General features: G+C 61.6%; 1 protein-coding gene across 9 annotated transcripts; it reads left to right on the top strand.

The window, feature by feature from the left end:
* Positions 1 to 1,329: 1,329 nt before the first annotated feature.
* C1QTNF1 (C1q and TNF related 1) lies at positions 1,330 to 12,686 on the top strand. Of its 9 annotated transcripts, none has more exons than XM_050920050.1 (5): positions 2,456 to 2,635; positions 6,995 to 7,134; positions 8,825 to 8,965; positions 9,419 to 9,567; positions 10,866 to 12,686. In XM_050920050.1, the coding sequence occupies exons 3-5, from the start codon at positions 8,829 to 8,831 to the stop codon at positions 11,414 to 11,416; spliced, it is 837 nt and encodes a 278-aa protein (XP_050776007.1). In that variant the 5' UTR covers positions 2,456 to 2,635; positions 6,995 to 7,134; positions 8,825 to 8,828; the 3' UTR covers positions 11,417 to 12,686. The 9 variants fall into 9 exon arrangements, with proteins under 9 accessions (XP_050776010.1, XP_050776011.1, XP_050776007.1 ...); XM_050920048.1 differs by having other exon boundaries at positions 2,456 to 2,704; positions 8,828 to 8,965; XM_050920045.1 differs by having other exon boundaries at positions 2,456 to 2,704.
* The last annotated feature ends 255 nt before the right edge of the window (positions 12,687 to 12,941 follow it).

Below are 12,941 nucleotides of genomic sequence, written 5' to 3'. Positions count from 1 at the left end.
GTTCTGTCCCAGGAGGACTGCAGGGCTCTCAGCCCACAGGCTCTGCCGTGCGGTGTGATGGGCTCAGGATCCGCTCACTTGCTTGGCCCTCAGAGGTGGTCACACTGATTGGAGTCTAGGAGTGAGCAGTGCTGAGGTGGCAGTTCCACTCAGCACCCTGCTGTGTCAGCCTGCTCCAGCCCAGCCTCAGGGGCACAGTGCCTGAGCATCATCTACCTTGCACATCGCACTGGGCTCTCACTCGGTAGCCAAGAATGTGGAGAGAGTGCCGGGAACACAGGAATGGCCAGAACACACCAAGGTCCCATCCAGTCCTATGTTCTGTCTCTGGCAGCAGCTGGCACCCAGTGCTTCAGAGGAAGGTTAAGAAAATCTGTTGAGGGCCCGGTGTAGCAGGCCAGGCTGGCACCACCTACAAAAGGCAGACTGTGCAGGGCACTGTGTTAGACACAGCTTTAAACATGGTGAAATGCCAGCACGGGGAGGGGGAGGTAGCGTTGGGGATGTGAGTGGGGAAAGGGGCGGGACTGGGGCAGGTAGGGAACTCACCCTTACCAGGGATGGGCTCCAGGCCCCACTTCTCTTCTGCACAAGGCAAATCATGTGGGAATGAAACCCAAAAACCATTTGGGAAGGAAGGGGGTCCAGGATCCTGCCCTGGAGGAGCCTCTCCTTTGGCAGAGCCTCAAGTCTCCCATGTGATGTTCTGATCCCATGAAGCCCAGCAAGCCAGGGCCCTTAGCTCGGCAGAGGGCAAGGAGAGGAACAAGCCAAGCTTGCTGGGCTGGTATGAGCAGAGATGGGGCGGGAGGTGAGCTTTAGTGTGCCAGGTAGCCTCTTGTAGGAGTGTGCTGGCTACACTTCTCCCCGCAGACATTTCGCTCTCAAGCTTTTGCAGACGGGAGAGGTCTTGGCCCTGCAGCCCCCCCAGCAGAGGCATGCTGGGATTCCTGCTGCTTTCTGAGGGGGGCTCATTCCCTCCTGCACAGCCTGCTCTGCCAGCACAGGGATGAGCAAGCAAGAGAAGCCGGTTTGCCTTCTGCACTGGCTAGCTGGGATCCTTCTCCCACTCAGCAGCGGAGCAGCCCCTGCCCCGGGCAGCACTGATCCTGCTGAGTGCCTGGGATGCAGCTGGCTGCTCAGACCCTGGCAGCTCCCAGGCAGGCCCCTGCCAGCACTCCAGCTTGCACATGGGACCAACAGGACAAGACCACACGTGTGGGACAGAATCCCAGTCTGCTGGCTCCTCCCCCTCCCCCTGCTCCCAGCTGCTTTTTCTTGGCATTCACATGGGGTTAAGGAATTACCCAGGCAAGGGTGTGAGCACAGCCCAGCGCTAGCATTCCCAGCTGCTCCCCCTGCACTCGCCCAGCAGCTGGAGGCCAGGGAGGATCGAAGAGTGCAACCAGGTACAGAGACAATGAGGAACAGACGCTGCTCCTAGGCCAGGGCTTGGGCCCAAGCAGCTGCTGCTCTCGTTAAACCAACCCTAGAGAACAGACGCTAGGGGATGGGCCTGCCCTGGGCCCAGGGATGGGCTGGAAAGGACTGGAGGACATGGGCCAACACTGCTTCTGGGGCTGGAGCCTTCCTCTCCTGGGGAGAACCCAGAGTCCCAGCTGGTGGGGAGCAAGTGTCAGGGCAGGGGGCCCAGGCTTTACTGATCTAACCCCGGAGGGGGGAGGAGCCATCAGGCTGGGATGGCTCTGGGGTTAGATCAGTAAAGCCTGGGCCCCCTGCCCTGACACTCGCTCCCCATAGGGAGCCGAGAGCTGTGGTGGCTGCTCCCTAAAATGCCACGCATCCATGAGGACTGGGGAACCCTACTGCCAAGTGCCCTGGAAAAGCCCAGCCCTCTCCTCACATCCCCAGGGCACAGGCTGTGCTCCCTGTAGGATGAGCAGCCTGCAACCTCCCCTCCTGCCCACACCAGCACAGCTGTCTCAGCTGTGCCCCAGCAGGCCTCCCTGCAGCCTCAGCATCCTCCAGCAGCCCCAGGCCAGGCTGCAGGCTGCAGCCAGTCCAACACGGGCTCTGGCGCAGCACCCAGGAGCTGGCCCTGGATTTCTGTGTCCAGCTGCACAGGCTCTGGCTGTACCTGTGAAAATAGCCTCCCCACCCCTGGGCTGCCCAGCACCGTTCCAATCTCAGACATGCCTGGGGGCTTGGCCGAGAGCCTTGTGGCACTGCAGGGGATTTGGGCTTGTCATTCTGCTGAGCTGAGCCACTGCCGCTGGGGTCTCTCCCCCTTGGCTCCAGCCTCAGACATCTGGAGGTCTGTCCTGGCACGTTAAACCTACCATCATTGTCCTGGGCACAGCGGGCAGCAGTGCTGGGCCTGGCAGGGGCTGGGCGCACACATGGTTAACACAGGCCCTGCTCTCTGCTGCAGCTCACATCTGGCAGGGGGAGGGCTGCTTTGCCGGGTTTGTCTCTTTTCTTCCCTCTCCTCCTTCACGCTGGAGAGACTGCGTTTCCGCCCGGGCGTAGGAGGAGCAGAGGCTGTGCTAGAGGGGCAGGGAGCAGAGCTGCCTTGGGCCAGGCCCCCCACTTCCCTCCTCCCTGCACCCCAGTAGGAGTTGGAAGTGGCAGCTCAAGGGAGATGCTGTAGGGAGACGAAACGCACCGAGAGAGGGTGAGAGAAACAGTTCCAGCACGGCCAGCACCTTGGGCTCCAGCCACCGAGGCGTCAAACCTGCCACAAGTACGTGTGAGGGCGGTGGGCGGGCTGGCAAGGCCCTGGGTGTTTGTGCAGGGGCATCGGGGTTAGCAGCTTGCCCAATGCCAGGGGCTGCCCCTGTTCAAATGGCCAAGCAAAGGCCGCACCCGGGGCTTCAGCTGGAGCTCCCCTGGGATCATGGCACACGGATCCCCCACTACATGAGCTCGCCAGCAGCAGGGAGCACATGCAGCCCTCGGCTTGGGCCTACGCCCGCACTTCCCGGGGAGCTCCAGGGCCATGGAGCCTAGACTGGGATATGACAGTGCTTGTTCAGATCTCCTGCTGTCCCCTGCCGCTCCATCTGGGCTGACAGAGCCGGAGGCCCTAGCGCTGAGCACACACCTCCGCGTTCCCTAGTACGGCTCGGAGCAGCTCTGTGCTCCCATAGCAGTCGCTGGCGCTGCCCGGCTGCACCCTTCCCCGGGGCAGGGCTGGCATCAACAACAAAGGTGCCCCAGCCTACTCGGTCCTTACACCAGGCATCTGAGGCAAAGGCCCTTAGGGACAGGCAGTGCCAACAGCTCCAGTGATGTGCCACTGCCCTGGCACAGCCTGGCATGTCCGTAGGGAGCAGGGGAGTGACGTGCTTGCTTGGTCCCATGTCCATTGCAGTGTTTGCTGGGTAAGAGGGGCTCGTTTCCTGGCGTTGTCACAAGAAGCCAGGGAAAGCCTGTGTCTGCATCATGTCATTGCACCCTGGAAACCCCAAGGATGGGGAAGCGGGGTGGGCACACAGTCCAGCTGCCCATCTCCAGCTCCCCTTCCCCATGCCTACCAGGCCTTGCCTGGGCCCCTCCTCCTCTCACTGCTGGGATTTGTGCTCAGTTCAGCCCGGTCCTTAATGCTACCTAGGATTTATTTCAGGCTGTTTTGCCTTACAGGCTTGAGGCTTTCTCAGGAAGTGAATTTACATATCCCAGGCCTCTCCTGGAGAGCTTCCAGCCTGGACAGGAAAAAACAAAGTCTGGGTAGTAAGAGTGCAAGCGTGTCTGTCTGTCTGTGCATGCGTGTAGCTGTGTGAGGTGGCGAGTGTGAGCTCGGCCAGCTCTGTGCACAGCATGTGAGCTGTGTGAGCAGGTGCTTGCCTCCTTTTCCTGCCCCAGGATGGCCTGAGAAACGAATTGCTTTGTCTCAGTGGGAATTTCCTGGTTAAGGTTTGTCAGCCCAGCTGAGCAGACCCCAGGAGCTGGATTTTCTCAAAGACTGGGGCTGCTTTGGGTTCCAGCGGGAAACGCCTAACAACTGGAAGCCTCTTTTCCCTGGCTTATGATACAGCAGAGAAAGAGCTAGACTTCCACAGTCCCAGTGTGTGCGTCTCTGCAGGGGTGGCTCCAGGCATCAGCACGCCAAGCGCGTGCTTGGGGCGGCAAGCCACCGGGGGCGCTCTGCCGGTCGACACTAGGGCAGCAGGCAGGCTCCCTTCGGCGGCTTGCCTGCGGAAGGTCTGCCGAAGCCGCGGGACCAGCGGACCCTCTGCAGGCAAGCAGCCAAAGGCAGCCTGCCTGCTGTGCTTGGGGCGGCAAAATGCCTAGAGCCGCTCCTGCATCTCTGCATGCACTCAGGCACCCTCACACACTCATCCATGTGCATGCACACTTACACAACTCTCATGCATGCACGAGTGCACTGGCACATGCTCACACACCCAAGCACACAGTCAAAGGGCAGAATAGAGCTAAGGAAACCAGGCCTGTCAGGGCATCACTGCTTCCCAGGGGGGTGGCAGGGTCTCCTCTGGAATTCTCCAGCTGATTTGCTCTGTGTCTCTATCCCTGAGAGAAGGGAAGGAAGGGGCAGGCCAGCGGGGGAGTGATGGCCAGTCACGGTGGGGAGAGGCTGGGGAGCAGGGAAGAGAACATGAGCTCCAAGCTCCCTGTGCAGCCTGCGAGGATGATGGGAAGGCACAGGCTTTGCCCACGGAGTGTGTGCACTCAGGTCACTGTCTGCAGTGTGTAAGGCTCCTAGGCAGGGCGAGGAGGATTGGTGCCTGGCTGAGCTCAGATCATGGGGCTTCCCTCAGATTCTCAGTCTGTGCCCTCGGCCCTTGCTCAGCAGCTGAGGGCACTGGAGAGGGCACCGTGTCCCTGCTGTGCCACTGGCAGGGGACACCCCCCAGCCTCCCCCATGGGGCAGGCGCCCCGGGGGAGGATGAGTGAGGGGCTGGAACCCTTTGCCAAGAGTACACATGGACTGGTGTTTCCGTCCCCAGCCCACCCCTCCCCACCTCTGGTCCTCCTCCCCTCTGGGCTGCTCTCAGCTGAATTAATATGACTCATAAACCAAATATTCTTCCCTTGAACTCCCTCCACAAACCAGAGAGCCGAGGAATTTGCAGCTGCCCTGATGTGGCCGAGTGCTCCCGCTGCCCATGTGTCCCGTGCACCCAAGTGTCCCTATTCCGAGCCTGGCTGTAAAAGCAAAAGCAAATTCTGCTGTAACCCCTTGACTTCAGGTGCCCAGGCCTGTCATGCCTGTGCCTTAACCTGTCCCAGCAGAGCCTGGGTTCCAGTGGCACCAGGCCAAGGGGCACTGTGGGCACTCAGCACCTCTCTGGATCAGGCCCTGGGTGGGGAGGTGCTGCAGCACCCTGGATTGGAGCAGCTTTAGCTAGCAATGCCCCGCGCCACCTCCTCCCCCGCGGTCCCCGGGTCGGCACGAGGCCTCTAGCTGCAGCAGTGCTCTCCATGACAGCTGTCTGGCTTCTCACGCACGGCCCCCTGAAAAGCATTGGCTCCTGCTACTCCATCTGCACCTGCATGTCTGCAGAGGGCCCTCTCCGTGCACCACGTCACCCACTGCAGAGGGCCCTGGAGGTCCCTGCGTACCAGCAGGGCTGCTGCAGGCCAGGAGATGCCGAGGGCTCCGCCCCTCTCCTTGGCGTCGGCTGGACTCTGCCGTGACTCAAAAGGGGCTGAGCGGGATCAGCGCGAGGGAGAGCGGCTGCCCGGTGAGGAGTGTGGGGCCATGGGCAAATGCAAATATTATCCTTGGCCTCACGCTGAGCACACGGTCTCACGCTCCAAGAGCCCTCTCCTTTGGCTGCTGGCTCCCAGCTGGGCTCCTGGTTGCCAGAAGACTTCAATGTCTCTGGAAAAATAGGCTTTGTTTCCTTAAAACTCTTCCTGAAAAGAGGCACTGGGCAGGCTCCTGCTGAGTTCTGGCTGCCAGCTGGGCCACCGGCTTCTGATCCCAGGGTGGCAGCTGGCCCCTTTGCCACTGCCCCTTTTGTGCTCTGTGGGGAGAGTGGTCTGCATGTGCCCTGGCACTAGAGGCGCTTTGTTTCCTGCCGGGCACTGACTGTGCAATGTGCCCTTTCTCACCCATGCTGCAAGGTGTGTGCGACACTGGGTACAGATTGGAGAGAGTGGGGGGAGAGCTTCGGCTGAGTGCAGAGATCTGCACTGCTTGCGTAGGGGGCCACCCCACTCTGCGGGGAGGGATGATGTGCCCCCCAGCTAGGGGACAGGGCTGCCATTCTGCAGAACGTGCACCTCAACAGGCAGAGGGGCATACCCCTCAGAGAGGGAGAGCCCCTCTCCCCATCCATTTATGCTCCCCAGGCTCTGCCCCCCCCCATTGCTCCAGACACTCTCCCAATGAACTCCCCTCCTGCTAGCCCCATTGGCCCTCCCTTTTCCCCTTTCCCATGAGGGGGGTTTCTTCCCTTGCAGGGGATTCCCTGCTGGGGGCCTGTCCTCTGGGGCCGGAAGGGGACAAGCAGTCCCGTGTGCCTCTGCAGGGCTTGGTGGCAGCAGAGAGGCAGGTGCTAGCAAGAAACCTCTTCTCTGAGCCCAGTACTGGGGGGCTGGGAGGAGAAAAAAGGGGCTGAGCTGGGGAGAGGCTGCTCCTGAGCGCCCAGCCAACCCCAGGGCACCATCGTGCTGCTGCCCATATGGCCACAACCCAGGGGAGGGGCATGGGGGGAGGTGCCCAATGAGAGATGCCCCCCCCCCCCAGCTCTGCCCTCTCCTGGGCCCTTGGAGCTGCTCAGCAGGCGGCTGGTGGGACCCGTGTCTGGGGCGGGCTCTGGTGCTACTGAGTCCCTGGGGAAGTCAGGCGGGCGCATATTACACAGGGAAATCCTGGCCATACCAGAGAGGTTCCAGGCTGTCACTGGGGGAAGCCTGCCGAGCACTCTGCAGACACCTGGCTCTGCTGGACAGCCAGGGCTAGTGACTCGGCACCTCTGCCCAGCTGTTTGGCTACTTCTGCAGGCGACAAACCTTCACCCTCATCCCCAGAGATGCCATTATCTGCTGATCATTTTTCCAGTCAGCAGGCGAAGCTCGAGTGCTGTGGCCAGGGGTTCCGCAGTCCTCACTCATGATGCCAATGGGCAGCAGCCCGAGGGAGGCTTGACTACGCACTGCAGGAGCTGGCGCGAGTGTTAGCCCCACCTTCTCCCACCCCAGGTAACGCCTTGCCTAGCGCTGAATGCCAAGGCACGGGGTGGGGGCGGGGGATAAGCTGACACAGCATCTGCCCACTCTGCCCCGGATTTGCCCTCGGCTTGCAGGCAAGCAGCGCTGTCCCAGGGAGGCGCATGCCTGGCTCTGCCAGAGCAGCCCCTGCCTAGCCCAGGCCCACCCAGGTCAGCAAGCGCATTTGGCTTGGAGTGCTGGGCCCGATGCCACTATTCCTCCTAGTCCAGCGCCGTTGGGGCTGGGGGCGAGCGGGGTGAGGCTGTTTGAGGGTGGAGGGAAGGTTTGTGGCCAGGCCTCTGGCACCTGTGGGGCAGGGCTGGCTGCAGGGAAGGATGCAGCTGGAGCAGCCGCTCAGGGCCTGCTGTGGCCAGGAGCATTTTGTGCAAGGCCGGCACAGTGGTCATTCCTGGGCTTGCCGAGACCCAGGCCAGCACTGGGGAAGGGGAGACAGAGCCTAGAGCTGCTGAAAGGATGATGTGGATTTTAAATAATCGGCAAAACAGGAGCTAGGGCTGCTGGGTGGGGCTGGCAGGGTCTCTCTTCCCTCCTCCCCCCATGCAGTGGGCAGCAGCTCAGAATGTGGTGCCCGGCTCTGACCTGCTAGAAGTTCTGAGGAGCCAGAGCTGGAAGAGGCCTACTGGACCCCTTGCCCAATGGCCTGGTGTGCTGCCTCCTTAATGCCTGGTCCACGTGATGGAGCTTCCACCATCTCCCCTGCCTGGTGCAGCTAGCTCACTGCCAGGCTGCTTCCCCTCCTAGACTCTGGATTGCCCCCAGGTAGCAAGCTTCCCAGTGCCTCTCCCTCCAAGCGGGCATGCTGCCAGTCCCTTAGTGCCCCATCCAGCACCAGCTGTCAGCCCCCTCCTGAGCCGGGCTCATGTGCAGCCCTGGTGGCGTTCCCATAACCAGCCACTGCAACCAGCAGCAATGCCTGCAGCCCAGCCAGGGCCCCATGCACTCCTGCACCTTGCTCTGGGGCTGGGGCTGGGCCTTGGCCATGCACACCTGGGAGCGGCTTTCTCACGGGGAGGGGGAGGGAGAGGCCAGGATGCCCCGAGCTGTGCCTCAGTGGAGCCTGCTGACTGCTCCTGGTGCAGTGACAGGGTGGGGTGAAGGAAGGCTGTCGTCCCCACCCCCCCCCCCTCCGGGGCTCTAGCCCAGCCCAAACCCACTGCAGGGAGGACAAGCAAAGAGCCCAGCAGTGACACCTGCACTGCTCCTCGCAGGCCCTGGCCACTTGCCCAGCCCAGCCTAGGGCATCCCTTAGGCCTGCAGGGTGGGGGGAACTGGGTCCAGGAAGGGCCCTGCAGCCTCTCCAAGATGGGGCTGCCACAGACCTTGTGACCCACTGCTCAGTGGCTCCTTGGTGCTGCAGGGGTGGGGGTGGTGCTGTGGTTGCCAATCCTCCAGGACTGGCCTGGAGTCTCCAGGAATTAAAGATTAATCTTTAATTAAAGATAATGTCATGGGATTAAGTCTCCAGGAATACGTCCAACCAGAATTGGCAACCCAAGGTGGTGCCAAAGCAGTGCAGCCCCCTCAGCCTCTTCCCCACAGCTCTGCAGACTGCCGCTCCCCACAGCCAGCCCAGGGCCTCGTGGGGTGCACTGCACGTCCATCTCTGCGACAAACCCACCGCTGTTCTGGGGCCTGACCTCCCCACTGGCCTTTCCCCCAGCAGGATGGAGGGGCCCTGGGCACTGAGCTTCCTGCTGCTGGCCTGCCTGCTGCTGCCCGACTCCACGCTGAGCCAGCCCAGCCCCCCCGAGGAGGAGCAGGGACAGGCAACGCGGGCACCATCCCACCGCCACGCTGCCAGGTTAGGGGCAGGGGCGCCACTGCGGGCGGGGCTTCAGCTGGGCTCTTTGGCCTCCCAGAACAGCCAGCACAGGGCCTGAGCTGAAAGAGGCCCTGCCCCAGGTGGGGCAATAGGCATCCCCCAGGCCTGCAGTCACTAGGGGAGGAGGTTGAAGACGTCGCTTGGAAACGCCTGCTCCTGGGGGAGGGCCAGGGAAAGGGTGGTGGGGTACTCCCCAGCTGGGGCGCATATGGGGAGGGCAGCAGCTCACCTCTCCACTGCTCAGTGGAGTGGGCTTGGTCAGGTCACTGGGGTGGCCGGCTTCTCCAACACACAGCAGGTCCCTAGGGCAGCAGGCTCCCCTCACCTCCTCAGTGCATCCCAGGCAGCACCCTCGTCCCAGTGGTCGCTGAGGCTGCTTTCCCAGCTCCCACCCTGAGGTCTCAGTGCTGCTCTTTGATTGATACCTTCCAGGGCCGAACGAGACCACGAGAAATATCATCGCAACCCGGACAAGCAGCCTCCCCGCTCCCAGTGCGTGCGCTGCTGCGACCCCCCAACTCACTCCTCTGTCTACCCCATGTACCAGCCCCTGCCCCACATCAACATCACCATCCTGAAAGGTAAGAGGACCTTGCCACCTCACTGGCTGGACAGCGCAGAGGGGGCTGGGACAGAATCCTGGATCCACGGGGACAGGTGAATCCTGCTCTCCTCAGCAGTGTCTGGACTGGAGGGCAGTGTGAGGCCAAAGGCTGGGGCAGAATGGAGCTCTGTGTCTCCACCTCCGCTCACAGCCTCATCCACAAGGCCCCCAGTGCTGCCCTGCGATGCAGAGTGGGTGTCAGGTGCTCTCAGCTCATCCGGGGGCCCCTGGCACCCCCGAGTGCTGGGCAGTGGGAATCAGCTTTTCGGGAGGGCCTGAAGCCTGAAATGCCACCTGGCCTCCATGTTGCCAGGGCACCGAGCAGCATTTCGCCTGGAGCGTCTTCCCAGGCCCATGTGTGGGGCTGGGCTCCAGCTGCTCCCGTCACTTGTCTCCCTGGGCACCACTCTGGTCACTGGCGCTGCTGCTCTTGGACAAACTTCATGGTTCAGTTTCTTTAGGGTCAGATTTGGAAACGCTCCTTGTGCTGAAGCCAGGGGCCAGAGGCTAGAACACCCAATCCAAGTCACTGCACAGAGCAGAGGGAGGGGTATGGGCATCGACCAGGGAGAACCGGGGTCGCAGAGGACGTGGGTCTGGGCATGGGCAGCGGACCTTGGAGCACAGGGTAATAGAAAACATGGCAGCAGCTCAGGGAGCATTTTGTTCAGGCCTGGGCCCTCTCAGTATCATCAATGGGCAGAACTGGACTCAGCCTCAGCCCCAGGGCTGCCTTGGGTAGAAGAGAAGGGGACTGTGGCACTGGCACTGCCCTACAGCCTGGAGGGTACATGGGGGAATCAGTCCAGAATCTGAGCACAGGTACCAGGCCTTACAACCTTTGGGCACCCTGGGAATGCTGCAGGGACGTGCTGGGCCTGCAGAGCAGCCAGAGCTGGTAGCCCATGCATGGAGCTGCAGGAATGCCTGGGGGAGAGCTAGGGAAGGTTGGTGGCTGGGAAAGCCGGAGTCCCTGCAGAGTGGGGCTGGCAGGGCGCAGAGGGAGAGCACTGAGGCTTGTGGGTGGGAACGCAGCCCAAGCTAAGCCCTGGGAGGTGAGTGGCCTCCGGGGAGAGAGCTATAACATTTGGGGTGCTGCAGTGAGGATGAGCAGGCACTCGGCTCTGCTTGGGAACCCATTTTGCTGTGCCCGACTCACGCCCTGGGGCTGGCACTACAGCTGTGTGCTTCATCCAGCCCTGGCTGGCTGTTCTGAGTGGGCAAGGATGGTGCTGGCCTCTCCAGTGCAAACAACATCCGTCTTGCCTTGCCCAGGTGAGAAAGGAGACAGGGGCGAGCGAGGCCTGCAGGGAAAGTTTGGCAAAGCTGGATCGGCAGGCAGCAGGGGCCACATGGGGCCCAAGGGCCAGAAGGGAAGCATCGGGGCCACGGGGGAGCCATGCAAAAGTCATTACGCTGCGTTCTCCGTGGGCCGCAAGAAACCTCTGCATAGCAATGACTACTACCAGACGCTGCTCTTCGACACCGAGTTTGTCAACCTCTATGGCCACTTCAACATGTTCACGGGCAAGTTCTACTGCTATGTGCCTGGCATCTACTACTTTGCACTCAACGTGCACACCTGGAACCAGAAGGAGACCTACCTGCACATGGTGAAGAACGGGGTCGAGGTGGTGATCCTCTATGCCCAGCAGAGTGACCGGAGCATCATGCAGAGCCAGAGCGTCATGCTGGAGCTGCAGGAGCAGGACGAGGTCTGGGTGCGTCTCTTCAAGGGCGAGCGGGAGAACGCAGTCTTCAGTGACGAGTACGACACCTACGTCACCTTCAGCGGCTACCTGATCAAGCACAGCGGGGAGCCGTGACCCCAGGCCTGGGCTGTCTGGCTAGTCCTCCCCCGAGACCATCACCCATCTCCTGCTCTGCTCCTCTTTCTGGTGGCAGACCCCATCGCAGACCGCCAAGCCCTGTCATGCCTGTGCCCACTCCCTGCTTCCCTTCCTCAGCTGGGGCATGACCCTCTCCAGGGTCGTCCTCTGTCATTGCACAACGGTGCTCTCATGCCGTCTGTGGCTGTTTACATATGGACATGCCTCTCCCCCCCATTCCTTGCTCAGATAACTGGGATGAGATGTATTGAGAGCGGGGGGACTTCCCCAGCCTCCCTGCTGGTGTGATTTGTGATAGGAAGAGCTATTCCAGTGAGGGAAACAGGCCTTCCTCGGGCAGCAGATGGCACGGGCTGGTATTCATTGGGATGGGTGGGGTCTCTGCATGGCCACCGCAGAAGCCAGTGCTGTGGCAAGGAGCCTCCCACAGGTGTGTGCTTTGGACACGTTTGCCTAGTGGCTAACAAATCCGAGTCCTGGCACACACTTTTGCACCAGCTGAAGGTGTCCCGTTCTGGTACAGTTACGTGGGTGCAGAGGTGACCTCACGGCAGAAGCAGGAGTTGCTCAGCACCAAGCAGGTGCAGGGCTCCCTGCTGGGAAGAGACAGGGAAATGGCAGCTCCCTGGAGGCATCCGCTTCATCCACAGGGACCCTGGGATTTACAGGGTGCAGAGATGCCATCTAGCAGCAGCAGGTGCTGTAGGGACTGGCCTTGCTGGCTGCGAGTGGGGCCTGGGAGCAGCGTCACACAGCTCCCAATAAACCCTCCTTCAACGTGGAGCTGGCAGATTGACCTGCTGCAGCTTCCCCTTCCTGCTCTGCTCTGCTCCGCACCCACCCTCACGGGGTCCGGTCAGGGCATGCCTCTGTGCAGGCTCTCGGGATCCACGCCAGGGTGTCCTGCCAGCTGTGCTCTGCATTGGAGTCCAACAAGGCCATGAGACCCCAGACCCTGCCCCCATTCAGGGCATAGTGCTGAATAGCCCTCACCCCAGCCCCGCACTCCTCAATGGCTGATGGTCACCACCCTAGCTGCTCCCCTGCAGCCGGGGAGCTGGTTCCAGCTGGTGGCACTGGTTGCAATGGGCTTGGGCTTCATCCCTCCTTCCTTGGTTAGTTCTGCTGGTCAGACTTTTTATCTCTGTCGGTACAACACAGAGCGGGGCCGGGGCAACCTGCTGCGCCCCCACGCTCTCTGCACTGCTCTGTAATCACATTAAACGCTGAAAGGGCTGGATTGCTAGCTGGGCCTTGGCTTCGGGCTACTTCCTCCACTTCACTGACACTCAGAGGCCCTGTGAGGGGACCCTTGGGCCTGGCTGGCTGAGCTGGGACTCCCCCCACGATGCCCTTTCCTCCATGGGAACCCTGCAAACTGCCTGAACTGGGCCCATTGCTCTCTGGAGCTCTCACTGGCCACAGCAAGCAGCAGCAGGACTCTGGCCCCACAGCCCTGCTGGGAGCGCAGGACCCTCTCTCCTCTGGGGGCAGCACACAC

Source organism: Gopherus flavomarginatus, chromosome 12 (genome assembly GCF_025201925.1).
Source record: "Gopherus flavomarginatus isolate rGopFla2 chromosome 12, rGopFla2.mat.asm, whole genome shotgun sequence".
Lineage (NCBI taxonomy): Eukaryota > Metazoa > Chordata > Testudines > Testudinidae > Gopherus > Gopherus flavomarginatus.
Note: the sequence above shows the minus strand (reverse complement) of the source record. Positions and strands in the feature narration are given on the sequence as shown.